Consider the following 27318-nt stretch of genomic DNA (forward strand, 5'->3'; position numbering starts at 1 on the left):
CATCAGCAGTAGCATCAGCAGCATCATCAGCAACAGCAGCAGCAGCAGCGGTAGCATTATCAGCAGCAGCAGCATCATCAGCAGCAGCATTATCATCATCAGCAGTAGCATCAGCAGTAGCATCAGCAGCAGCAGCATCAGCAGCATCATCAGCAGTAGCAGCATCAGCAGCATCATCATTTTCAGCAGCATTCTCAGCAGCATCATCAGCAGCAGCAGTAGCATCATCAGCAGAAGCATTATCATCATCAGCAGTAGCACACTGTGTGTGTGTCACACTGTGTGTGTGTCACACTGTGTGTGTGTCACAGTGTGTGTGTCACAGTGTGTGGTCACAGTGTGTGTGTCACAGTGTGTGTCACACTGTGTGTGTGTCACGGTGTGTGTCACACTGTGTGTGTGTCGTGGTGACGTCACCGCCACATGGTGGCGAATGGCTGTTGTTGTGTGTGTGTGTGTCACACTGTGTGTGTGTGTGTCACACTGTGTGTGTGTGTGTCACACTGTGTGTGTGTGTGTGTGTCACACTGTGTGTGTGTGTGTCTCTGTGTCTCTGTGTGTGCCAGCTGGGGGAGCTGGTGGTCGAGATGGTGAGTAACGCCATGCAGGCCGACCCCGGCGTGCTCGAGTCGGCCCAGCGCCGCTACGGCGCCGGCCGGAGGATCGCCAGCGCCCTGGAGGCCATGGCAGCAGCAGCCAGCGGCAGCAGCAGTATCAGCAGCAGTAGCAGCAGTGGCAGCAGCAGCAGTAGCAGCAGCCAGGAGCTCTACAAGGTAGGCAGAGGGGCATGGTGGTGGGCACAGTGGGGGGCAAAGTGGGGGCGTGGTGGGGGGCACACGGTGGGGGGCACGGTGGGGGGCACGGTGGGGGGCATGGTGGGGGGCGTGGTGGGGGGCGTGGTGGGGGGCATGGTGGGGGGCACGGTGGGGGGCATGGTGGGGGGCGTGGTGGGGGGCGTGGTGGGGGGGCACGGTGGGGGGCACGGTGGGGGGCACGGTGGGGGGCATGGTGGGGGGCGTGGTGGGGGGCGTGGTGGGGGGCACGGTGGGGGGCGTGGTGGGGGGCGTGGTGGGGGGCGTGGTGGGGGGCATGGTGGGGAGACATGGAGACGGAGCCATGTGGAGACACGCAGGGGTGCATGGGGAGACGGGGAGATACTGAGAGACACGCGGAGACACACACGGAGAGACACACGGAGAGACACACACACGGAGAGACACACGGAGACACACGGAGACACACACGGAGAGACGGGGGGACACGGAGACACGGAGAGACACACACGCAGAGAGACACACGGAGAGACACACAGGGACACGGAGACACACACAGGGACACGGAGACACACACAGGGACACGGAGACACACAGGGGTACACCGTGTGATACATTGAGAGACACACACAGAGACACGGAGACACACACAGAGAGACACACACAGACACGGAGACACACACAGAGAGATGCGGAGACACACGGAGAGACACACGGAGAGACACGGTCATCCTAAACCTCCTCCCCCCCCACCTCCCCCCCCCACCTCCCCCCCCACCTCCCCCCCCCACCTCTCCCCCCCCCCTCCCCCCGTGCAAGTTGACGGTGAACGTGGCGGTGGCGGTGCTGAGGGTGAAGCCGCCGAGTTTCACGGGACTCTGGTGCAGCGCAGGGCGCAGGCAGCCCTCGCCCGACAGGTGGCGCTCACCCACACGCCCGCTCACTCGCCTGCTCGCTCACCCGCTCGCTCACTCACCCGCTCGCTCATTCGCCCACACGCTCGCTCACTCACCCACACGCTCGCTCGCTCGTCCGCTCGCTCACCCGCTCGCTCACTCACCCGCTTGCTCACCCGCTCGCTCACCCGCTCGCTTACCCGCTTGCTCACCCGCTCACTCCCTCGCCCGCTCGCTCGCTCACTCACCCGCTTGCTCACCCGCTCACTCACCCGCTCACTCACCCGCTCACTCACCCGTTTCGCTCACCCGCTTGCTCACCCGCTCGCTCACCCGTTTGCTCACCCGCTCGCTCACCCGCTTGCTCACCCGCTCGCTCACCCCGCTCGCTCACCCGCGCACTCACTGATGGTACCAGTGGTGGAAGCATGGATGGTGGTGTGTGCGAGTAGTCTCAGTGTGTGTCTCTGTGAGTGTGTCTGTCTATGTCTTTGTCTGTGAGTGTCTGTGTGTCTCTGTGTGTGTCTCTGTGTGTGTGTCTCTGTGAGTGTGTCTGTGTGTCTGTCTATGTCTTTGTCTGTGAGTGTCTCTGTGAGTGTCTCTGTGAGTGTTTGTGTGTCTCTGTCTGTGTGCCTGTGTGTGTATGCGTGCTTGTGTCTGTGTGCGTGTGTCTGTGTCTCTGTGTGTCTCTGTGTATGCGTGTGTGTGTCTGTGTGTGTGTCCGTGTGTCTGTGTGTCTCTGTGAGTGTCTGTGTGTTTGTGTCTGTGTGTGTGCGCGTGTGTCTGCGTGTATGCGTGTTTGTGTCTGTGTGCGTGTGTCTGTCTGTCTCTGTGTGTCTCTGTGTATGCGTGTGTGTGTCTGTGTGTGTGTCCGTGTGTCTGTGTGTCTCTGTGAGTGTCTGTGTGTTTGTGTCTGTGTGTGTGCGCGTGTGTCTGTGTGTGTGTGTCTGTGTGTGTGTCTGTGTGTCTGTGTGTCTCTGTGAGTGTCTGTGTGTTTGTGTCTGTGTGTGTGCGCGTGTGTCTGTGTGTCTGTGTGTGTGTCTGTGTGTCTCTGTGTGTCTGCGTGTATGCGTGTTTGTGTCTGTGTGTGTGTCTGTGAGTGTCTGTGAGTGTGTGTGTGCGCGTGTGTCTGTGTGTGTCTGTGTGTCTCTGTGTGTGTGTGTATGCGTGTGTCTGTCTGTGTGTGTGTCCGTGTGTCTGTGTGTCTCTGTGAGTGTCTGTGTGTGTGTGTCTGTGTGTGTGTCTGTGTGTCTCTGTGTATGCGTGTTTGTGTCTGTGTGTGTGTCTCTGTGTGTCTGTGTGTGTGTCTGTGTGTGTGTTTGTGTGTCTCTGTGTGTCTCTGTGCGTGTTTATCTTCCTCGGCACTGCTACGCACTATCGGGCACTTGCCCCAACCGCTGTGGCGAGGGCTACATGGGGGAGCTTTGTCTGTGTCTGTGTGTTTGCAGGTCTGCCCTTGGCTTGGGCGGCCGGGCAGCCGAAGGGCAGCTGAGCGTGAAGTGTGGTGCCGGCAGTCCGGTCCAGGTGATGCCTCGCACACAAAGACACAGAGCCCTCGCCGTAGCGTAGCCTTCGCAGACTGTCGGGGCAAGTGCTGTTAGCGAGCGCCTGTGACGGCTCCCGGCACTGTGGCTACACACGCAGAGGGGGGTGATGATGGTGGTGGTGATGATGGTGGTGATGGTGATGATGGTGGTGACGATGATGATGATGGTGACGATGATGATGATGGTGACGATGATGATGATGGTGACGATGATGATGATGGTGACGATGATGATGATGGTGATGATGATGATGACGATGATGGTGATGACGATGATGGTGATGATGATGATGGTGATGATGATGATGATGGTGGTGATGATGATGGTGATGATGATGGTGATGATGGTGGTGATGATGATGGTGATGATGATGGTGGTGATGACGATGATGATGGTGATGATGATGGCGATGACGGTGATGATGGTGATGGTGACGATGGTGATGACGATGATGGTGATGATGGTGATGATGACGATGACGATGATGATGGCGATGACGGTGATGATGGTGATGGTGACGATGATGATAGCGATGATGGTGACGATGATGATGGTGACGATGATGATGATGATGATGGTGATAATCAACTTCGTCGAACTATCATTCGTGGCCAATGTCGCTTGTGAAAGAAATCCGCTAAACGGGAGCTCAGTGGCCCCCACCTGGTCAAACGAACATGGTTTGGTTCTTTCGGTAAAGTCACGTAGAAGGGAAGTAATAAAATAATAAAAATAAAACAATAAAATACAATTCTCACGACGTTTCGGCCACAACGCCGAAACGTCGTGAGAATTATTTTATTGTTTTATTTTTATTATTTTATTACTTCCCTTCTACGTGACTTTACCGAAAGAACCAAGAAGATGAATCCCTGCAGTCACGAAAGCTTTAAATCGAAACAAACAAACATGGTTTGGTTTTGTGCTGTAGAGTGACGCACCACTGCAGCTCCACATTTGAGGCTGATTCGACCAAGGGGAGGCCCAGGACCGGTACAGATAATTGTCACTGGTGTTGGCCGTGGGCAGGAATCGTCACCACGACGCTTGTGCCAGGCTAGGTGCACCTTGAGGCAGTCACGTGAAGTGTCGAACGCCCGCTGGCAGGAGGTCACGGGGCAGACCCAGCGGGTGCCACGGGTCGACTGACCGAGATGACCGAGATGACTGGCTGATGCACCACCTGTGCCCCCTACTGTGCCAACTTGCTGTGCTTTAGCCACCCGGCGCTCCGCTCGTTGTTGTGAGCGTCGCTCCTCCGCCCTCCGTTGTTGTTGGAGGGCGACTGCCTCCAACTGCCCAGTAGCGTCCTTCACGAGCCTCCTCCACAGAGGCCGATCTTGACACCGCTGGTACCAGTCATCGGCAAGTCCACTCAGCTCCACGTCCTCCTGTACCACATCACTCCATCTCTTCTCTAGCCCGTGCCGCGCCGAACAAAAGCTGTTTAGGCATGCGGTAGCTGGGCATGCGGGCTACATGACCCAGCCAACGTAGCCTTGCCTGCCGGAGGAGCTCACCGGTGGGACTTTGCCCAGATATTTCAAGGATTTGTGAGCTCCTCACACAATCCAGCCTGCAGGTTAAACCCAGGATGGATCGTAGGCAGGCCAGCCTAAATGTTTCCAACCGGCGAAGACACACACACACAGACACACACACAGACACACACACACAGACACACACAGACACACACAGACACACACACAGACACACACGGACACACGCACAGACACACACACAGTCACACACAGTCACACACAGTCACACACAGACACACACACAGACACACACACACACAGACACACACACAGACACACACACATACACAGACACACAGACACACACACAGTCACACACACAGACACACACACACAGACACACACACAGACACACACACAGACACACACACACACATACATACACACACAGAGACACAGACACACACTCACCTCGTGTCTCTGTCTCTCTTCTCTCTCCTACAGAACAGCCTGGCCGAAGCATCGATCCATCTACCGGCATCTCTCTTCACGACCTCCTCCTCATCCTCCACCTCCTCCACCTCCACGGACGACGGGAGCTGCCGATTGGTGGTGATCGTCTATCGCAACGGCCTCCTCTTCCCACTGCCTCCGCCTGCCGCCACCACCGGCACCACCGCCGACTCAACGGTGGCAGTCACTGGGCCGGTGGTCTACGTGAGCATCGGTGAGCCGGGTTCACGATGGCCATGATGGTGGTGGGGTCACGATGACTGTGTCGGTGTTTGGTGCGTGGGTGGGTGTGTGGGTGGGTGGGTGTGTGGGTGGGTGTGTGGGTGGGTGGGTGGGTGGGTGGGTGCGTGGGTGGGTGGGTGCGTGGGTGGGTGGGTGCGTGGGTGGGTGGGTGCGTGGGTGGGTGTGTGGGTGGGTGGGTGGGTGTGTGGGTGGGTGGGTGTGTGAGTGGATGGGTGGGTGGGTGAGTGAGTGTGTGAGTGAGTGGGTGTGTGAGTGTGTGTGTGAGTAAGGTGAGCGTGTGAGCGAGTGTGTGTTGTGTGTGAGTGAGTGTGTGTGTGAGTGTGTGAGTGTGTGAGTGTGTGTGTGTATGGTATGTGTGTGGTGTGTATGTGAGTGAGTGAGTGAGTGTGTATGGTGTGTGTATGGTGTGTGTATGGTGTGTGTGTGAGTGAGTGTGTGTTGTGTGTGAGTGAGTGTGTGTGTGTATGGTGTGTGTGTGGTGTGTATGTGAGTGAGTGTGTGTGTGAGTGTGAGTGAGTGAGTGAGTGAGTGTGTGAGTGAGTGAGTGTATGGTGTGTGAGTGTGTGAGTGTGTGAGTGAGTGAGTGTATGGTGTGCGAGTGTGTGAGTGAGTGAGTGTGTGAGTGAGTGAGTGTGTGTGTGTGAGTGAGTGTGTGTGTGAGTAAGGTGAGCGTGTGAGCGAGTGTGTGAGTGAGTGAGTGAGTGGGTGAGTGAGTGTGTGAGTGAGTGTGTGAGTGAGTGTGTGAGTGAGTGTGTGTATGGTGTGTGAGTGAGGGTGTGAGTAAGGTGTGTGGTGTGTATGTGAGTGAGTGTGTGTGTGAGTGTGTGAGTGAGTGAGTGTGTGTGTGAGTGAGTGAGTGTGTGAGTGTATGGTAAGTAAGGTGAGTGAGTGTGTGAGTAAGGTGAGTGAGTGTGAGTGAGTGTGTAAGTGAGTGTATGGTGAGTGTGTGAGTAAGGTGAGTGAGTGTGTTGTGTGTGTGTGAGTGAGTGTATGGTGTGTGAGTGTGTGTGTGAGTGTATGGTGAGTAAGGTGAGTGAGTGTGTGAGTAAGGTGAGTGAGTGTGAGTGTGTAAGTGAGTGTATGGTGAGTGTGTGAGTGTGTGAGTAAGGTGAGTGAGTGTGTTGTGTGTGTGTGAGTGAGTGTATGGTGTGTGAGTGTGTGTGTGAGTGTATGGTGAGTAAGGTGAGTGAGTGTGTGAGTAAGGTGAGTGAGTGTAAGTGAGTGTATGGTGAGTGTGTGAGTGTGTGAGTAAGGTGTGTGAGTAAGGTGTGTGAGTAAGGTGTGTGAGTAAGGTGTGTGAGTAAGGTGAGTGAGTGTGAGTGAGTGTATGGTGAGTGTGTGAGTAAGGTGAGTGAGTAAGGTGAGTGAGTGTGAGTGAGTGTATGGTGAGTGTGTGAGTAAGGTGTGTGAGTAAGGTGAGTGAGTGTGTTGTGTGTGTGTGAGTGAGTGTATGGTGTGTGAGTGTGTGTGTGAGTGTATGGTAAGTAAGGTGAGTGAGTGTGTGAGTAAGGTGAGTGAGTGTGAGTGAGTGTATGGTGAGTGTGTGAGTAAGGTGTGTGAGTAAGGTGTGTGAGTAAGGTGTGTGAGTAAGGTGTGTGGTGTGTGTTGTGTGTGTGTGAGTGAGTGTATGGTGTGTGAGTAAGGTGTGTGAGTAAGGTGAGTGAGTGTGAGTGAGTGTGTGAGTGAGTGTGTGAGTGAGTGTGTGTATGGTGTGTGAGTGAGTTTGTGAGTAAGGTGAGTGAGTGTGTTGTGTGTGAGTGTGTGAGTAAGGTGTGTGAGTAAGGTGAGTGAGTGTATGGTGAGTAAGGTGAGTGAGTAAGGTGTGTGAGTAAGGTGTGTGGTGTGTGTTGTGTGTGTGTGAGTGAGTGTATGGTGAGTGTGTGAGTAAGGTGAGTGAGTGTGTTGTGTGTGAGTGTGTGAGTAAGGTGTGTGAGTAAGGTGTGTGAGTGAGTGTATGGTGAGTAAGGTGAGTGAGTGTGTGAGTAAGGTGAGTGAGTGTGTGAGTGTGTGGTGAGTAAGGTGTGTGAGTAAGGTGTGTGAGTAAGGTGAGTGAGTAAGGTGAGTGAGTGTGAGTGAGTGTATGGTGAGAGTGTGAGTGTGTGAGTGTGCGAGTAAGGTGTGTGAGTAAGGTGTGTGAGTAAGGTGTGTGAGTAAGGTGAGTGAGTGTGAGTGAGTGTGTAAGTGAGTGTATGGTGAGAGTGTGAGTGTGTGAGTGTGTGAGTAAGGTGAGTGAGTAAGGTGAGTGAGTGTGAGTGAGTGTGTAAGTGAGTGTATGGTGAGTGTGTGAGTGTGTGAGTGTGCGAGTAAGGTGTGTGAGTAAGGTGTGTGAGTGTGTGTATGGTGAGTGTGTGAGTAAGGTGTGTGAGTAAGGTGTGTGAGTAAGGTGTGTGAGTGTGTGTGTGAGTGTATGGTGAGTGTGTGGTGAGTAAGGTGAGTGTGTGGTGAGTAAGGTGTGTGGTGTGTGTTGTGTACATTGTTGAAACCACTGGGGGCGCCACCTTTGCCCATTGCCTAGATGGCGTCCAACTCACCTCCCTGCCGGAGCCCATCTCGGTCATCCTCCTCCACCATCCCACGCACGACGGCTCAACCCCCAGGGCTGCCTTCTTCCGGCTTCCACCACCACCACAACCACCACAACCACAACCACAACTACCACAACCACAACCACCGACATCCACAACCGCCAAGCCCTCGCCCACCAAACCGCCCAACGTGAAAGACGCCAGTGGTGTAGGTGGTGGTGATGGTGGTGGTGATGGTGGTGGTGTAGGTGACGGTGATGGTGATGATGGTGGTGGTGGTGATGATGGTGGTGATGGGAAATGGGCCAGCACTCAAGATGGCGTGTGGGTGGTGGACGGTGGTGGTGGTGGTGGTGGTGGCGGCGGTGGTGGTGGTGGTGGTGCGGTGGCACCGTGCGTGTGGAGAGCCACGGAAGGCAACATGGTGGCGCTGCTGTGTACGCAGCTGGGACACGTGGCGCTGGTCACGGTGAGAGGGGCTGACACTCGCTCACCTACACGCTCACCCACACACTCACCTACACACTCACCTACACACTCACCTACACACTCACCTACACACTCACCTACACACTCACCCGCTCGCTCACCTGCACACTCACCTACACACTCACCTACACACTCACCTACACACTCACCCGCTCGCTCACCTGCACACTCACCTACACACTCACCTACACACTCACCTACACACTCACCTACACACTCACCCGCTCGCTCACCTACACACTCACCTACACACTCACCTACACACTCACCCGCTCGCTCACCTGCACACTCACCTACACACTCACCTACACACTCACCTACACACTCGCTCACCTACACACTCACCTACACACTCACCTACACACCTACACACTCACCTACACACTCACCTACACACTCGCTCACCTACACACTCACCTACACACTCACCTACACACCTACACACTCACCTACACACTCACCTACACACTCGCTCACCTAAACACTCACCTACACACTCACCTACACACTCACCTGCACGCTCACCTGCACACTCACCTGCACACTCACCCACTCGCTCACCTACACGCTCACCTACACACTCACCCGCTCGCTCACCTACACGCTCACCCACTCGCTCACCCACTCGCTCACCCACTCGCTCACCCACTCGCTCACCTACACACTCACCTACACACTCACCCACTCGCTCACCTACACACTCACCCACTCGCTCACCTACACACTCACCCACTCGCTCACCTACACACTCACCCACTCGCTCACCCACTCGCTCACCTACACACTCACCTACACACTCACCCACTCGCTCACCTACACACTCACCCACTCGCTCACCTACACACTCACCTACACACTCACCCACTCGCTCACCTACACACTCACCTACACACCCACTCGCTCACCTACACACTCACCTACACACTCACCTACACACTCACCTACACACTCACCTACACACTCACCTACACACTCACCTACACACTCACCTACTCACTCACCTACACACTCACCTACACACTCACCTACTCCCTCACCTACACACTCACCTACACACTCACCTACACACTCACCTACTCACTCACCTACACACTCACCTACACACTCACCTACACACTCACCTACACACTCACCTACACACTCACCTACACACCCACTCGCTCACCTACACGCTCACCTACACGCTCACCTACACACTCACCTACACGCTCACCTACACACTCACCTACTCACTCACCTACACACTCACCTACACACTCACCTACACACTCACCTACACACTCACCTACTCACTCACCTACACACTCACCTACACACTCACCTACACACTCACCTACACACTCACCCGCTCACCTACACACTCACCTACACACTCACCTACACACTCACCTACACACTCACCTACACGCTCACCTACACACTCACCTACTCACTCACCTACACACTCACCTACACACTCACCTACACACTCACCTACTCACTCACCTACACACTCACCTACACACTCACCTACACACTCACCTACACACTCACCTACACACTCACCTACACGCTCACCTACACACTCACCTACTCACTCACCTACACACTCACCTACACACCCACTCGCTCACCTACACACTCACCTACACACTCACCCACTCGCTCACCTACACACTCACCTACACACCCACTCGCTCACCTACACACTCACCTACACACTCACCTACACACTCACCTACACACTCACCTACACACTCACCTACACACTCACCTACTCACTCACCTACACACTCACCTACACACTCACCTACTCACTCACCTACACACTCACCTACACACTCACCTACACACTCACCTACTCACTCACCTACACACTCACCTACACACTCACCCGCTCGCTCACCTGCACACTCACCTACACACTCACCTACACACTCACCTACACACTCACCCGCTCGCTCACCTGCACACTCACCTACACACTCACCTACACACTCACCTACACACTCACCTACACACTCACCCGCTCGCTCACCTACACACTCACCTACACACTCACCTACACACTCACCCGCTCGCTCACCTGCACACTCACCTACACACTCACCTACACACTCACCTACACACTCGCTCACCTACACACTCACCTACACACTCACCTACACACCTACACACTCACCTACACACTCACCTACACACTCGCTCACCTACACACTCACCTACACACTCACCTACACACCTACACACTCACCTACACACTCACCTACACACTCGCTCACCTAAACACTCACCTACACACTCACCTACACACTCACCTGCACGCTCACCTGCACACTCACCTGCACACTCACCCACTCGCTCACCTACACGCTCACCTACACACTCACCCGCTCGCTCACCTACACGCTCACCCACTCGCTCACCCACTCGCTCACCCACTCGCTCACCCACTCGCTCACCTACACACTCACCTACACACTCACCCACTCGCTCACCTACACACTCACCCACTCGCTCACCTACACACTCACCCACTCGCTCACCTACACACTCACCCACTCGCTCACCCACTCGCTCACCTACACACTCACCTACACACTCACCCACTCGCTCACCTACACACTCACCTACACACTCACCCACTCGCTCACCTACACACTCACCTACACACCCACTCGCTCACCTACACACTCACCTACACACTCACCTACACACTCACCTACACACTCACCTACACACTCACCTACACACTCACCTACTCACTCACCTACACACTCACCTACACACTCACCTACTCCCTCACCTACACACTCACCTACACACTCACCTACACACTCACCTACTCACTCACCTACACACTCACCTACACACTCACCTACACACTCACCTACACACTCACCTACACACTCACCTACACACCCACTCGCTCACCTACACGCTCACCTACACGCTCACCTACACACTCACCTACACGCTCACCTACACACTCACCTACTCACTCACCTACACACTCACCTACACACTCACCTACACACTCACCTACACACTCACCTACTCACTCACCTACACACTCACCTACACACTCACCTACACACTCACCTACACACTCACCCGCTCACCTACACACTCACCTACACACTCACCTACACACTCACCTACACACTCACCTACACGCTCACCTACACACTCACCTACTCACTCACCTACACACTCACCTACACACTCACCTACACACTCACCTACTCACTCACCTACACACTCACCTACACACTCACCTACACACTCACCTACACACTCACCTACACACTCACCTACACGCTCACCTACACACTCACCTACTCACTCACCTACACACTCACCTACACACCCACTCGCTCACCTACACACTCACCTACACACTCACCCACTCGCTCACCTACACACTCACCTACACACCCACTCGCTCACCTACACACTCACCTACACACTCACCTACACACTCACCTACACACTCACCTACACACTCACCTACACACTCACCTACTCACTCACCTACACACTCACCTACACACTCACCTACTCACTCACCTACACACTCACCTACACACTCACCTACACACTCACCTACTCACTCACCTACACACTCACCTACACACTCACCTACACACTCACCTACACACTCACCTACACACCCACTCGCTCACCTACACACTCACCTACACGCTCACCTACACACTCACCTACACGCTCACCTACACACTCACCTACTCACTCACCTACACACTCACCTACACACTCACCTACACACTCACCTACACACTCACCTACTCACTCACCTACACACTCACCTACACACTCACCTACACACTCACCTACACACTCACCCGCTCACCTACACACTCACCTACACACTCACCTACACACTCACCTACACACTCACCTACACGCTCACCTACACACTCACCTACTCACTCACCTACACACTCACCTACACACTCACCTACACACTCACCTACTCACTCACCTACACACTCACCTACACACTCACCTACACACTCACCTACACACTCACCTACACACTCACCTACACACTCACCTACACGCTCACCTACACACTCACCTACTCACTCACCTACACACTCACCTACACACTCACCTACACACTCACCTACACACTCACCCGCTCACCTACACACTCACCTACACACTCACCTACTCACTCACCTACACACTCACCTACACACTCACCTACACACTCACCTACACACTCACCTACACACTCACCTCACACTCACCTACACACTCACCTACACACTCACCTACTCACTCACCTACTCACTCACCTACACACTCACCTACACACTCACCTACACACTCACCTACACACCCACTCGCTCACCTACACACTCACCCGCTCGCTCACCTGCACACTCACCTACACACTCACCTACACACTCACCTACACACCTGCTCGCTCACCTACACACTCACCTACACACTCACCTACACACTCACCTACACACTCACCTACTCACTCACCTACACACTCACCTACACACTCACCTACACACTCACCTACACACCCACTCGCTCACCTACACACTCACCCGCTCGCTCACCTGCACACTCACCTACACACTCACCTACACACTCACCTACACACTCGCTCACCTACACACTCACCCGCTCGCTCACCTACACACTCACCTACACACTCACCTACACACTCACCTACACACTCGCTCACCTACACACTTACCCGCTCGCTCACCTACACACTCACCTACACACTCACCTACACACTCACCTACACGCTCACCTACACACTCACCTACACACTCACCTACACACTCGCTCACCTACACACTCACCTACACACTCACCTACACACTCACCTACACACTCGCTCACCTACACACTCACCCGCTCGCTCACCTACACACTCACCTACACACTCACCTACACACTCACCTACACGCTCACCTACACACTCACCTACACACTCACCTACACACTCACCTACACACTCGCTCACCTACACACTCACCCGCTCGCTCACCTACACACTCACCTACACACTCACCTACACACTCACCTACACGCTCACCTACACACTCACCTACACACTCACCTACACACTCACCTACACACTCACCTACTCACTCACCTACACACTCACCTACACACTCACCTACACACTCGCTCACCTACACACTCACCCGCTCGCTCACCTACACACTCACCTACACACTCACCTACACACTCACCTACACACTCACCCGCTCACCTACACACTCACCTACACACTCACCTACTCACTCACCTACACACTCACCTACACACTCACCTACACACTCACCTACACACTCACCTACACACTCACCTACACACCCACTCGCTCACCTACACACTCACCCGCTCGCTCACCTGCACACTCACCTACACACTCACCTACACACTCACCTACACACCCGCTCGCTCACCTACACACTCACCTACACACTCACCTACACACTCACCTACACACTCACCTACACACTCACCTACACACTCGCTCACCTACACACTCACCCGCTCGCTCACCTACACACTCACCTACACACTCACCTACACACTCACCTACACACTCGCTCACCTACACACTTACCCGCTCGCTCACCTACACACTCACCTACACACTCACCTACACACTCACCTACACGCTCACCTACACACTCACCTACACACTCACCTACACACTCGCTCACCTACACACTCACCTACACACTCACCTACACACTCACCTACACACTCGCTCACCTACACACTCACCCGCTCGCTCACCTACACACTCACCTACACACTCACCTACACACTCACCTACACACTCGCTCACCTACACACTCACCTACACACTCACCTACTCATTCACCTACACACTCACCTACACACTCACCTACACACTCACCTACACACTCACCTACACACTCGCTCACCTACACACTCACCTACACACTCATCTACACACTCACCTACACACTCGCTCACCTACACACTCACCCGCTCGCTCACCTACACACTCACCTACACACTCACCTACACGCTCACCTACACACTCACCTACACACTCACCTACACACTCACCTACACACTCACCTACACACCCACTCGCTCACCTACACACTCACCCGCTCGCTCACCTGCACACTCACCTACACACTCACCTACACACTCACCTACACACCCGCTCGCTCACCTACACACTCACCTACACACTCACCTACACACTCACCTACACACTCACCTACACACTCACCTACACACTCGCTCACCTACACACTCACCCGCTCGCTCACCTACACACTCACCTACACACTCACCTACACACTCACCTACACACTCGCTCACCTACACACTTACCCGCTCGCTCACCTACACACTCACCTACACACTCACCTACACACTCACCTACACGCTCACCTACACACTCACCTACACACTCACCTACACACTCGCTCACCTACACACTCACCTACACACTCACCTACACACTCACCTACACACTCGCTCACCTACACACTCACCCGCTCGCTCACCTACACACTCACCTACACACTCACCTACACACTCACCTACACGCTCACCTACACACTCACCTACACACTCACCTACTCATTCACCTACACACTCACCTACACACTCACCTACACACTCACCTACACACTCACCTACACACTCGCTCACCTACACACTCACCTACACACTCATCTACACACTCACCTACACACTCGCTCACCTACACACTCACCCGCTCGCTCACCTACACACTCACCTACACGCTCACCTACACACTCACCTACACACTCACCTACACACTCACCTACACACTCGCTCACCTACACACTTACCCGCTCGCTCACCTACACACTCACCTACACACTCACCTACACACTCGCTCACCTACACACTTACCCGCTCGCTCACCTACACACTCACCTACACACTCACCTACACACTCACCTACACACTCACCTACACACTCGCTCACCTACACACTCACCCATTCACTTACTCACTCACCCAAACATGATTTGGTGATTGTTGTTGGTGCCTCTGGTTGTTGTTGTTGATGTTGTGATGATGATGTTGGTGATGATGATGTGATGATGATGATGATGTGATGATGATGGATGATTGATGATGATGTTGTTGTTGATGTTGTTGATGTTGATGATGATGTTGTTGTTGATGATGATGATGTGATGATGATGTTGATGATGTTAACTCTACCACCACCACCACCACCACCGTCAGGACACGTCCGTGCCTCCGCACCCCGTCCTGGTGTCGAGCTCATCGTTCCGACCGGTGATGCAGGCCGGCACCGCCGTGCTCACCGCCTGCTCGCTCACCATCGTGCTCACCTATCTCGTGTTCCACAGGTGAGCCTACCGTGTGTGTGTGGTGTGTGTGTGGTGTGTGGTGTGTGTGTGGTGTGTGTGGTGTGTGTGTGGTGTGTGTGTGGTGTGTGTGGTGTGTGGTGTGTGTGGTGTGTGTGTGTGGTGGGTGTGTGGTGCGTGTGTGTGTGTGTGTGTGGTGGTGGGTAGGTGTGTGTGGTGCGTGTGTGTGGTGCGTGTGTGTGGTGGGTGGGTGTGTGTGGTGTGTGTGTGGTGTGTGTGGTGTGTGTGTGTGGTGGGTGTGTGTGTGTGGTGCGTGTGTGTGTGTGTGTGTGTGGTGGTGGGTGGGTGTGTGTGTGTGTGTGGTGCGTGTGTGTGTGTGTGTGTGGTGGTGGGTAGGTGTGTGTGTGTGTGTGTGGTGCGTGTGTGTGGTGGGTGGGTGTGTGTGTCTGTGTGTGTGTGTGTGGGTGTGTGTGTGGTGGTGGGTAGGTGTGTGTGTGTGGTGCGTGTGTGTGGTGGGTGGGTGTGTGTGGTGTGTGTGTCTGTGTGTGTGTGTGTGGTGTGTGTGTCTGTGTGTGTGTGTGTGTGGTGTGTGTGTGTGTGTGTGGTGTGTGTGTCTGTGTGTGTGTGTGTGTCTGTGTGTGTGGTATGTGTGTGTGGTATGTGTGTGTGTGGTCTGTGTGTGTGTGTGGTGTGTGTGTAGTCCACCTCTGTGTGTCTCACACCCCCCCAGGGCGGTGAGGGTGGGGCGCAAGGCGTGTGGTGTGTGTGTGGTGTGTGTGTGGTGTGTGTGTGTGGTGTGTGTTGTGTGTGTGGTGTGTGTGTGGTGTGTGTGTGGTGTGTGTGTGTGTGGTGTGTGTGTGTGGTGTGTGTTGTGTGTGTGTGTGGTGTGTGTGTGTGTGGTGTGTGTGTGGTATGTGTGTGTGGTATGTGTGTGTGGTATGTGTGTGTGTGGTCTGTGTGTGTGTGTGGTGTGTGTAGTCCACCTCTGTGTGTCCACCCCCCCCCCCCCAGGGCGGTGAGGGTGGGGCGCAAGGCGTGGCACATGACGGTGAACGTGAGCGCCCACACGGCCCTCAGCGCTGCCGTCTTCACCGCCGGCGTCGAGCGCACCGACCATACCGCTCTGTGCCAGGCCGTGAGCGGGGGGGTCTCTGTGTGTCTCTGTGTGTCTCTGTGTGTCTCTGTGGGTCTCTGTGGGTCTCTGTGTGTCTCTGTGTGTCTCTGTGGGTCTCTGTGTGTCTCTGTGTGTCTCTGTGGGTCTCTGTGTGTCTCTGTGTGTCTCTGTGTGTCTCTGTGGGTATCTGTGTGTCTCTGTGTGTCTCTGTGTGTCTCTGTGGGTCTCTGTGGGTCTCTGTGTGTCTCTGTGTGTCTCTGTGTGTCTCTGTGGGTCTCTGTGTGTCTCTGTGTGTCTCTGTGTGTCTCTGTGTGTCTCTGTGGGTCTCTGTGTGTCTCTGTGGGTCTCTGTGTGTCTCTGTGGGTCTCTGTGTGTCTCTGTGGGTCTCTGTGGGTCTCTGTGTGTCTCTGTGTGTCTCTGTGGGTCTCTGTGGGTCTCTGTGGGTCTCTGTGTGTCTCTGTGGGTCTCTGTGTGTCTCTGTGTGTCTCTGTGTGTCTCTGTGTGTCTCTGTGGGTCTCTGTGTGTCTCTGTGGGTCTCTGTGTGTCTCTGTGGGTCTCTGTGTATCTCTGTGTGTCTCTGTGTGTCTCTGTGGGTCTCTGTGGGTCTCTGTGGGTCTCTGTGGGTCTCTGTGTGTCTCTGTGTGTCTCTGTGGGTCTCTGTGGGTCTCTGTGTGTCTCTGTGGGTCTCTGTGGGTCTCTGTGTGTCTCTGTGTGTCTCTGTGGGTCTCTGTGTGTCTCTGTGTGTCTCTGTGGGTCTCTGTGTGTCTCTGTGGGTCTCTGTGTGTCTCTGTGTGTCTCTGTGTGTCTCTGTGTGTCTCTGTGGGTCTCTGTGTGTCTCTGTGGGTCTCTGTGTGTCTCTGTGGGTCTCTGTGTGTCTCTGTGGGTCTCTGTGGGTCTCTGTGTATCTCTGTGTGTCTCTGTGGGTCTCTGTGTGTCTCTGTGGGTCTCTGTGGGTCTCTGTGGGTCTCTGTGGGTCTCTGTGTGTCTCTGTGTGTCTCTGTGTGTCTCTGTGGGTCTCTGTGGGTCTCTGTGTGTCTCTGTGGGTCTCTGTGGGTCTCTGTGTGTCTCTGTGTATCTCTGTGGGTCTCTGTGTGTCTCTGTGTGTCTCTGTGGGTCTCTGTGTGTCTCTGTGGGTCTCTGTGTGTCTCTGTGTGTGTCTCTGTGTGTCTCTGTGGGTCTCTGTGTGTCTCTGTGGGTCTCTGTGTGTCTCTGTGGGTCTCTGTGGGTCTCTGTGGGTCTCTGTGTGTCTCTGTGGGTCTCTGTGTGTCTCTGTGGGTCTCTGTGTGTCTCTGTGGGTCTCTGTGGGTCTCTGTGGGTCTCTGTGGGTCTCTGTGTGAGTCTGGGTCTCTGTGGGTCTCTGTGGGTCTCTGTGTCTCTCTGTGGGTCTCTGTGTGTCTCTGTGGGTCTCTGTGGGTCTCTGTGGGTCTCTGTGGGTCTCTGTGTGTCTCTGTGTGTCTCTGTGGGTCTTTGTGGGTCTCTGTGGGTCTCTGTGGGTCTCTGTGGGTCTCTGTGGGTCTCTGTGGGTCTCTGTGGGTCTCTGTGGGTCTCTGTGGGTCTCTGTGGGTCTCTGTGGGTCTCTGTGGGTCTTTGTGTGAGTCTGGGTCTCTGTGGGTCTCTGTGGGTCTCTGTGTGTCTCTGTGAGTCTCTGTGTGAGTCTGTGTCTCTGTGGGTCTCTATCGGGTCTCTGTGTGAGTCTGTCTCTGTGGGTCTCTGTGGGTCTCTGTGTGTCTCTGTGGGTCTCTGTGGGTCTCTGTGTATCTCTGTGGGTCTCTGTGTCTCTGTGAGTCTCTGTGGGTCTCTGTGTGTCTCTGTGGGTCTCTGTGGGTCTCTGTGTGTCTCTGTGTGTCTCTGTGGGTCTCTGTGGGTCTCTGTGTGAGTCTGTGTCTCTGTGGGTCTCTGTGGGTCTCTGTGGGTCTCTGTGGGTCTCTGTGTGTGTCTCTGTGGGTCTCTGTGTGTCTCTGTGCATCTCTGTGTGTCTCTGTGTGTCTCTGTGCGTCTCTCCAACTGCACACGATCTCAGTGGGTGGCTCCCTACACCCGCTGAAAATACCAAAATAGTTTCAGAAGTTTCACATCGCCCCCCCACCCACCCCCCCACCCCCCCCTCCCCCTCACCCCCCCCCACCCCCCTCCCCCAGGTGGGCATGGTGCTGCACTACGCGACACTGGCCACCGTCCTCTGGCTGGGTCTCCTCGCCCGCAACCTCTACAAGCAGCTGCCACCCGGCTCGCCGCGTCCCCCGCGGGGACCCGCCGGGGTCAGAGGTCGCGGCGGCGGCGACGAGGAGGACGATGACGACGACGAGGAGGAGGAGGAGGCCCCGCTGCCTCGGCCCATGCTCAGGTGACGCGGGCGGTGGTCTGTCCGCTGTTGGGTGGGTTCCTCGTGTGATGAGTCTATGGGTCTCTGTGTGGTGGTGAGTCTGTGGGTCTCTGTGTGGTGATGGTGAGTCTGTGGGTCTCTGTGTGGTGATGGTGAGTCTGTGGGTCTCTGTGTGGTGGTGGTGAGTCTGTGGGTCTCTGTGTGGTGGTGGTGAGTCTATGGGTCTCTGTGTGGTGGTGGTGAGTCTATGGGTCTCTGTGTGGTGGTGGTGAGTCTATGGGTCTCTGTGTGGTGGTGGTGAGTCTATGGGTCTCTGTGTGGTGGTGGTGAGTTTGTGGGTCTCTGTGTGGTGGTGGTGAGTCTGTGGGTCTCTGTGTGGTGGTGATGAGTCTGTGGGTCTCTGTGTGGTGATGGTGAGTCTGTGGGTCTCTGTGTGGTGATGGTGAGTCTGTGGGTCTCTGTGTGGTGGTGGTGAGTCTGTGGGTCTCTGTGTGGTGGTGGTGAGTCTATGGGTCTCTGTGTGGTGGTGGTGAGTCTATGGGTCTCTGTGTGGTGGTGGTGAGTCTATGAGTCTCTGTGTGGTGGTGGTGAGTCTATGGGTCTCTGTGTGGTGGTGGTGAGTCTATGAGTCTCTGTGTGGTGGTGATGAGTCTGTGGGTCTCTGTGTGGTGGTGGTGAGTCTGTGGGTCTCTGTGTGGTGGTGGTGAGTCTATGGGTCTCTGTGTGGTGGTGGTGAGTCTATGAGTCTCTGTGTGGTGGTGGTGATTCTATGGGTCTCTGTGTGGTGGTGGTGAGTTTATGAGTCTCTGTGTGGTGGTGATGAGTCTGTGGGTCTCTGTGTGGTGGTGGTGAGTCTGTGGGTCTCTGTGTGGTGGTGGTGAGTCTGTGGGTCTCTGTGTGGTGGTGGTGAGTCTGTGGGTCTCTGTGTGGTGGTGGTGAGTCTATGGGTCTCTGTGTGGTGGTGGTGGTGAGTCTATGGGTCTCTGTGTGGTGGTGGTGAGTCTATGGGTCTCTGTGTGGTGGTGGTGGTGAGTCTATGGGTCTCTGTGTGGTGGTGGTGAGTCTATGGGTCTCTGTGTGGTGGTGGCGCTGGTATGGCTGCAGAGTTTGGTAGTACATGTTGTTTACGTTGTATATGATGAAAATTCCGTCACAGTTCCTGTGATCACTGTTTCATTGCTTTCATGGCTTTATTTTGGTGATTTTCGAAAAGTGTTTTTGGTTTGGCCATGTTTGTGTTGTTGTAGTACACAGGTAGACTGGTGGCCTTAATCTAAGTTGTCTTGTGGTTGTTGTTGTTTCGATTTAAAGCTTTCGTGACTGCAGGGATTCATCTTCTTGGTTCTTTCGGTAAAGTCACGTAGAAGGGAAGTAATAAAATAATAAAAATAAAACATAATAAAACAATTCTCACGACGTTTCGGCTACAACGCAAGCAGCCGTCTTCAGGTGAAGAATGAGACACTGCCAAGCTTGGAGCTTATATATAAGCTGGGTTGGAGGTGGAAGAACAGCTTATATATATAAGCTCCAAGCTTGGCAGTGTCTCATTCTTCACCTGAAGACGGCTGCTTGCGTTGTAGCCGAAACGTCGTGAGAATTGTTTTATTATTTTTTATTATTTTATTACTTCCCTTCTACGTGACTTTACCGAAAGAACCAAGAAGTTGTTGTTGTTGTTTGACTTGCATCCCACTGGGATGTTTGCACACAGCGTTGGTGTACGGTGCTTTTTCTGCAACATTTTGCTGTCTTTTCTTGGATTTTCTGTTTGCACTCAGTCACACATTCACTTGAAGATGTTTTTTGTTCATGTTTTTGTTTGTTGCGGTTGCACCCGATTCAAGAGCCGAATGGCTCACAGGGCTACACCTATGATAATTGTTTTCTTACCCTTCTATCTGGCAACCAAACTGACACCTTTGTTACAAGGAGTCATGTTTGCATAGACCACAATACCTGCAGTCATAATGCAAACAAAACACACAACTCTGATAATGTGTGTGCACTGTCCTTGAAACTGATTGGTCCACACCAGAGACAGCTTTCCTTAGAGCCTAGTCTCACATGGTCCTTGAAGTTGATTGGTCCACACCCGAGACAGCTTTCCTTAGAGCCTAGTCTCACATGGTCCTTGAAGTTGATTGGTCCACACCAGAGACAGCTTTCCTTAGAGCCTAGTCTCACATGGTCCTTGAAGTTGATTGGTCCACACCCGAGACAGCTTTCCTTAGAGCCTAGTCTCACTTGGTCCTTGAAGTTGATTGGTCCACACCAGAGACAGCTTTCCTTAGAGCCTAGTCTCACATGGTCCTTGAAGTTGATTGGTCCACACCAGAGACAGCTTTCCTTACAGCCTAGTCTCACATGGTCCTTGAAGTTGATTGGTCCACACCAGAGACAGCTTTCCTTAGAGCCTAGTCTCACATGGTCCTTGAAGTTGATTGGTCCACACCAGAGACAGCTTTCCTTAGAGCCTAGTCTCACATGGTCCTTGAAGTTGATTGGTCCACACCCGAGACAGCTTTCCTTAGAGCCTAGTCTCACTTGGTCCTTGAAGTTGATTGGTCCACACCAGAGACAGCTTTCCTTAGAGCCTAGTCTCACATGGTCCTTGAAGTTGATTGGTCCACACCCGAGACAGCTTTCCTTAGAGCCTAGTCTCACTTGGTCCTTGAAGTTGATTGGTCCACACCAGAGACAGCTTTCCTTAGAGCCTAGTCTCACATGGTCCTTGAAGTTGATTGGTCCACACCAGAGACAGCTTTCCTTACAGCCTAGTCTCACATGGTCCTTGAAGTTGATTGGTCCACACCAGAGACAGCTTTCCTTAGAGCCTAGTCTCACTTGGTCCTTGAAGTTGATTGGTCCACACCAGAGACAGCTTTCCTTAGAGCCTAGTCTCACATGGTCCTTGAAGTTGATTGGTCCACACCCGAGACAGCTTTCCTTAGAGCCTAGTCTCACATGGTCCTTGAAGTTGATTGGTCCACACCCGAGACAGCTTTCTTTAGAGCCTAGTCTCACATGGTCCTTGAAGTTGATTGGTCCACACCAGAGACAGCTTTCCTTAGAGCCTAGTCTCACATAGGCCTTGAAGTTGATTGGTCCACACCAGAGACAGCTTTCCTTAGAGCCTAGTCTCACATGGTGTTGGACCAGATGACGCCAAAAGGCGCACAACTCAAAGACAATGCACCATCAGAGTATGAGAACTCGGGGTAAAGCATTTACACCATTGGAACCTCATTTGCCAGTAATTATCATATTTTTACTGGCAATTGAGGTTCCCATAGGGCTACACCTAATACTTGAACTTGAAGCTGATTGGCTGCCTCCAGGTTCTATCTGATTGGAGGAGGGATCCCGGTCATCGTCTGCGGGATCACAGCCGCAGCAAACATCCACAACTACGGAGCCAGCGCGCACGCGCCTTAGTGAGCCTCCTCCACCTAGTCCACCATCTCGTCCACCTCGTCCACCTCGTCCACCATCTCCTCATCCACCAGCTCATCCACTTCCTCATCATCGTCCACCATCACCACCATCACCGCCACCACCATCACCACCATCACCACCATCACTACCACCACCATCATCACCACCACCATCATCACCACCACCACCACCACCACCCCTACCACCACCACGTGGTGTTGTTGTTGTCTCTGCCCCACCACCACCACCACCACCACCCCCACTACCACCACCACCCCCACCACCACCACCACCACGTGGTGTTGTTGTTGTCTCTGCCCCACCACCACCACCACCCCCACCACCACCACCACCCCCACCACCACCACCACCCCCACCACCACCACCACCCCCACCACCACCACCACCACGTGGTGTTGTTGTTGTCTCTGCCCCACCACCACCACGTGGTGGTGTTGTTGTCTCTGCCCCACCACCACCACCACCCCCACCACCACCACCACCCCCACCACCACCACCACCCCCACCACCACCACCACGTGGTGTTGTTGTTGTCTCTGCCCCACCACCACCACCACCCCCACCACCACCACCACCCCCACCACCACCACCACCCCCACCACCACCACCACCACCACCCCCACCACCACGTGTTGTTGTTGTTGTCTCTACAGCTGCTGGATGGCGCTAGAGCCCAGCCTGGGGGCGCTCTTCGGTCCGGCCGCGTTCGTGGCGCTGGTGGGCGCCGTCTACCTCTCCTGCCTCGCCGCTCGCCTGCGCCGGCGGTCCCCCGCCCAGCGCACCGGCACCACCACCACCGGCAACGCCACCACTACCGCCACCGCCACCGGCAACGCCACCACTACCGGCAACGCCACCGGCACCACCGCCGGCACCGGCACCGCGACGGTGACGGTGACGACGGCAACCGCCTTGAGCAGCCTCCTCCGCCCGGCACGGTCACGTCACCGTCACCGCCATCGCCACGGCGACGACGACGACGACGACGCCGGTTTTGGTGACTGTGGTGACGGCGGCGGCTGTGATGGCGATGATGGCGATGATGGTGGTGGTGATGGTGATGATGGCGATGATGGTGGTAATGGTGATGGTGGCGTTGACGGAGACACGAGGCGGTTGGCTGCCACCGCCGCGATTGACGAACTGCTTCTACCGCCACCGCCGTTGTCAACGGCACAGCAACAACAACAACAACCGCAACAACAACAGCAACAACAACCACCGCCGCCGTTGCTTCAACTCAACAACAACCTGCGCTGCGTGGTCGTGCGGAGGACTCCGGTTAGAATCAACGCCGGCGGCGGCGGCGTTTGTGCCAATCGCCGGGGCCACCACCACCACCACCACCGCCATCGCGACGATGATGACGATGACGATGAGGAGGAGGGAGCCGACGTCAACGGCGTCGATCGCGACGATAACCGCGACTACGAGCGCAGCCTGGCCTCGCGTCTGCGCGCCTGCCTGGCCTACGCCGCAGCCTACGCCGTGGCCTGGGCCGCGGCAGCCGCCTCCACCGCCCTGGGCACCACCGCCGCCACCACCGCCGCCACCACCGCCACCACCGTCACCACAGTCACCACGGCGACGATGGCTGCGGCGTCGGGGGCGCTGGCGTGCCTGTACGCGGCGGTGGCGGCGGCGCTGGGCTGCGGGGCGCTGGCGTTCCACTGCGCCGGACGTGCCGACCTGCGGGACGCGGCACTGGCGGCACTGGCGGCGCGGAGGAGGAAGGGGGAGGGGTGGGGGGGGGGCAGGGGGAGGGGGGGGGGCTGGTGCCGCTGGTGCCGCTGGTGCCGATGCTGCGGTGGAAGTGGTGGTGGTGGAGGTGGTGGAGGTGGTGGAGGTGGTGGAGGCACCAGCAGCGGCAGAAGGTTCCTGGCCGGCGCCGTGAGGAGGTTGAGAGAGACGGCGGCAGGGAGCGGAGCGAGCGGCCTGGGAGATGGAGACGGTGAGGGGAGGTGGTGGTGGTGGTGATGGTGGTGATGATGGTGATGGTGGTGGTGATGGTGATGGTGGTGGTGGTGATGATGGTGGTGATGGTGGTGATGGTGATGGTGGTGATGGTGATGGTGGTAGTGATGATGGTGGTGATGGTGGTGATGATGATGGTGGTGGTGGTGATGGTGGTGGTGATGGTGGTAGTGATGATGGTGGTGGTGGTGATGGTGGTGGTGATGGTGGTAGTGATGATGGTGGTGGTGATGATGGTGGTGGTGGTGATGAGGCTGTGTGTATGCGGCTGTGTTTGTGTGGTTGGATGAGTGACTGTGTAGATGGGTGAGTGTGAAACCCCCCGAATGGAACATCTTCGCCGGTTAGAAACGTCCATCCTGGCCCTGCCTACCACCCACCCTGGCCCTGCCTACCACCCACCCTGGCCCTGCCTACCACCCACCCTGGCCCTGCCTACCACCCACCCTGGCCCTGCCTACCACCCACCCTGGCCCTGCCTACCACCCATCCTGGCCCTGCCTACCACCCACCCTGGCCCTGCCTACCACCCACCCTGGCCCTGCCTACCACCCACCCTGGCCCTGCCTACCACCCACCCTGGCCCTGCCTACCACCCATCCTGGCCCTGCCTACCACCCACCCTGGCCCTGCCTACCACCCACCCTGGCCCTGCCTACCACCCATCCTGGCCCTGCCTACCACCCACCCTGGCCCTGCCTACCACCCACCCTGGCCCTGCCTACCACCCATCCTGGCCCTGCCTACCACCCACCCTGGCCCTGCCTACCACCCACCCTGGCCCTGCCTACCACCCATCCTGGCCCTGCCTACCACCCACCCTGGCCCTGCCTACCACCCACCCTGGCCCTGCCTACCACCCATCCTGGCCCTGCCTACCACCCACCCTGGCCCTGCCTACCACCCATCCTGGCCCTGCCTACCACCCACCCTGGCCCTGCCTACCACCCACCCTGGCCCTGCCTACCACCCACCCCGTGCCCACCCACCCTGGCCCTGCCTACCACCCACCCTGGCCCTGCCTACCACCCACCCTGGCCCTGCCTACCACCCACCCTGGCCCTGCCTACCACCCACCCCGTGCCCACCCACCCCGTGCCCACCCACCCCGGTAACGTCATTGCGGGCAGCCCGGGTTACGGGCTGCGGTAGCGGCACTAGCGCTGGTCGGCTAAGCGCCGGTGAGCGCCGGTGAGCGCCGGTGGACGGGGGCCGAGGGGAGGGGGGGTCACGTGGTCTCGGGGGGCTCTCGGAACATTCTAGAAGCCTGCAATGTGGGCGGGGCTGAGGGCGGAGTCGGCCCCAGCCCCGGGGCGATTTCACGAGGGCCCCGTCACGGATTCGGGGTTATTCTTTTTCTCCGAGTGTCGGGGTCGTGAGCTCCGTGCCGTGTTTGTGGATCGGCTAGCCACGCGGATGGACTCGCTACACACAAACAGCTTTTTGTTCGGCCAGATCGAGGGGGCTAAACGGGCGCGGCACGGGCTGGAGAAGAGATGGAGTGACGTGGTACAGGAGGACGTGGAGCTGAGTGGACTTGCCGATGACTGGTACCAGCGGTGTCAAGATCGGCCTCAGTGGAGGAGGCTCGTGAAGGACGCTACTGGGCAGTTGGAGGCAGTCGCCCTCCAACAACAACGGAGGGCGGAGGAGCGACGCTCACAACAACGAGCGGAGTGCCGGGCGGCTAAAGCACAGCAAGTTGGCACAGTAGGGGGCACAGGTGGTGCATCAGCCAGTCATCTCGGTCATCTCGGTCAGTCGACCCGTGGCACCTGCTGGGTCTGCCCCGTGACCTCCTGCCAGCGGGCGTTCGACACTTCACGTGGCCTCAAGGTGCACTTGGCCTGGCACAAGCGTCGTGGTGACGTCACCGCCACTTAGTGGCGAATGGCGGTTGTTGTTGTTGTGTGACTGTGTGTTGACAGTGTGCGTGTGGTGTCTGTGATTGTTTGTGAGATCATTTGGTGTCTGTGTAACTGTGTCTCTCTCTCTCTCTCCATTTGTCTCCATCTCACAGTCAGCATCACTGCCGAACCACCACAACAATCACCACAACAATCACCACAACAATCACCACAACAATCACCACAACAATCGCAACAACAACCACCATCACCACCACCAGCAACCATCCCCTCCTCTCCACTCGCCACCGCCATCACTGCCACCTCCACACTCCCCGCCACCCCCATCACCATCACCGCCATCACCGCCATCACCGCCACCGGAGAGATTCGACTCCAGCCCAAGGTGTGCAACCTCGCCGCCGAGGCTCGCGCCATCCGCCAGGCCGGCGCCGCGACCGAGATGGAGACGCAGCAGCCGCAGCAGCCGCAGCAGCAGCAGCAGCCGCAGCAGCAGCCGCAGCAGCAGCAGCAGCAGCAGCAGGCGGTGGCTGACAGGGCGGTGGCTGACAGGGCGGTGGTGCTGGCATCTCTCCTGGCAAGCAACGGGCCGTCCGCCCGACGCTACCACAAGAACCGCGCTCGCTCGCTGCACCAGGGATTGGGTGGAGGGGGTGGGGGGGGAGGGGCGGCGGTGCAGTTGGCGGCGCAGCTGCACTGGCGGCAGGGCAAGCTGGCGGCGCTGCGGGGCTACTCGTTCGACGTGCCCACCAGCGTGGAGGGCAGCGAGGAGA

At 56.1% G+C, this 27318-nt stretch overlaps 1 protein-coding gene across 1 annotated transcript; it reads left to right on the forward strand.

Annotated features, from left to right (window-relative positions):
* Positions 1–567: 567 nt before the first annotated feature.
* Positions 568–27318, forward strand: LOC144954516 (uncharacterized; the record flags this gene model as incomplete). The annotated part of the gene is made up of 11 exons (XM_078884988.1): positions 568–773; positions 1593–1690; positions 3118–3193; positions 5202–5424; positions 7969–8447; positions 15722–15849; positions 16819–16942; positions 19060–19265; positions 22586–22681; positions 23357–24654; positions 26698–27318. Coding segments are annotated over exons 1-11 (3535 nt in total), but the record flags the coding sequence as incomplete, so codon positions are not given.

The sequence above is a fragment of the Lampetra fluviatilis genome, unplaced genomic scaffold (assembly GCF_964198595.1).
Source record: "Lampetra fluviatilis unplaced genomic scaffold, kcLamFluv1.1 SCAFFOLD_1065, whole genome shotgun sequence".
NCBI classification, from domain to species: Eukaryota; Metazoa; Chordata; class Hyperoartia; order Petromyzontiformes; family Petromyzontidae; genus Lampetra; species Lampetra fluviatilis.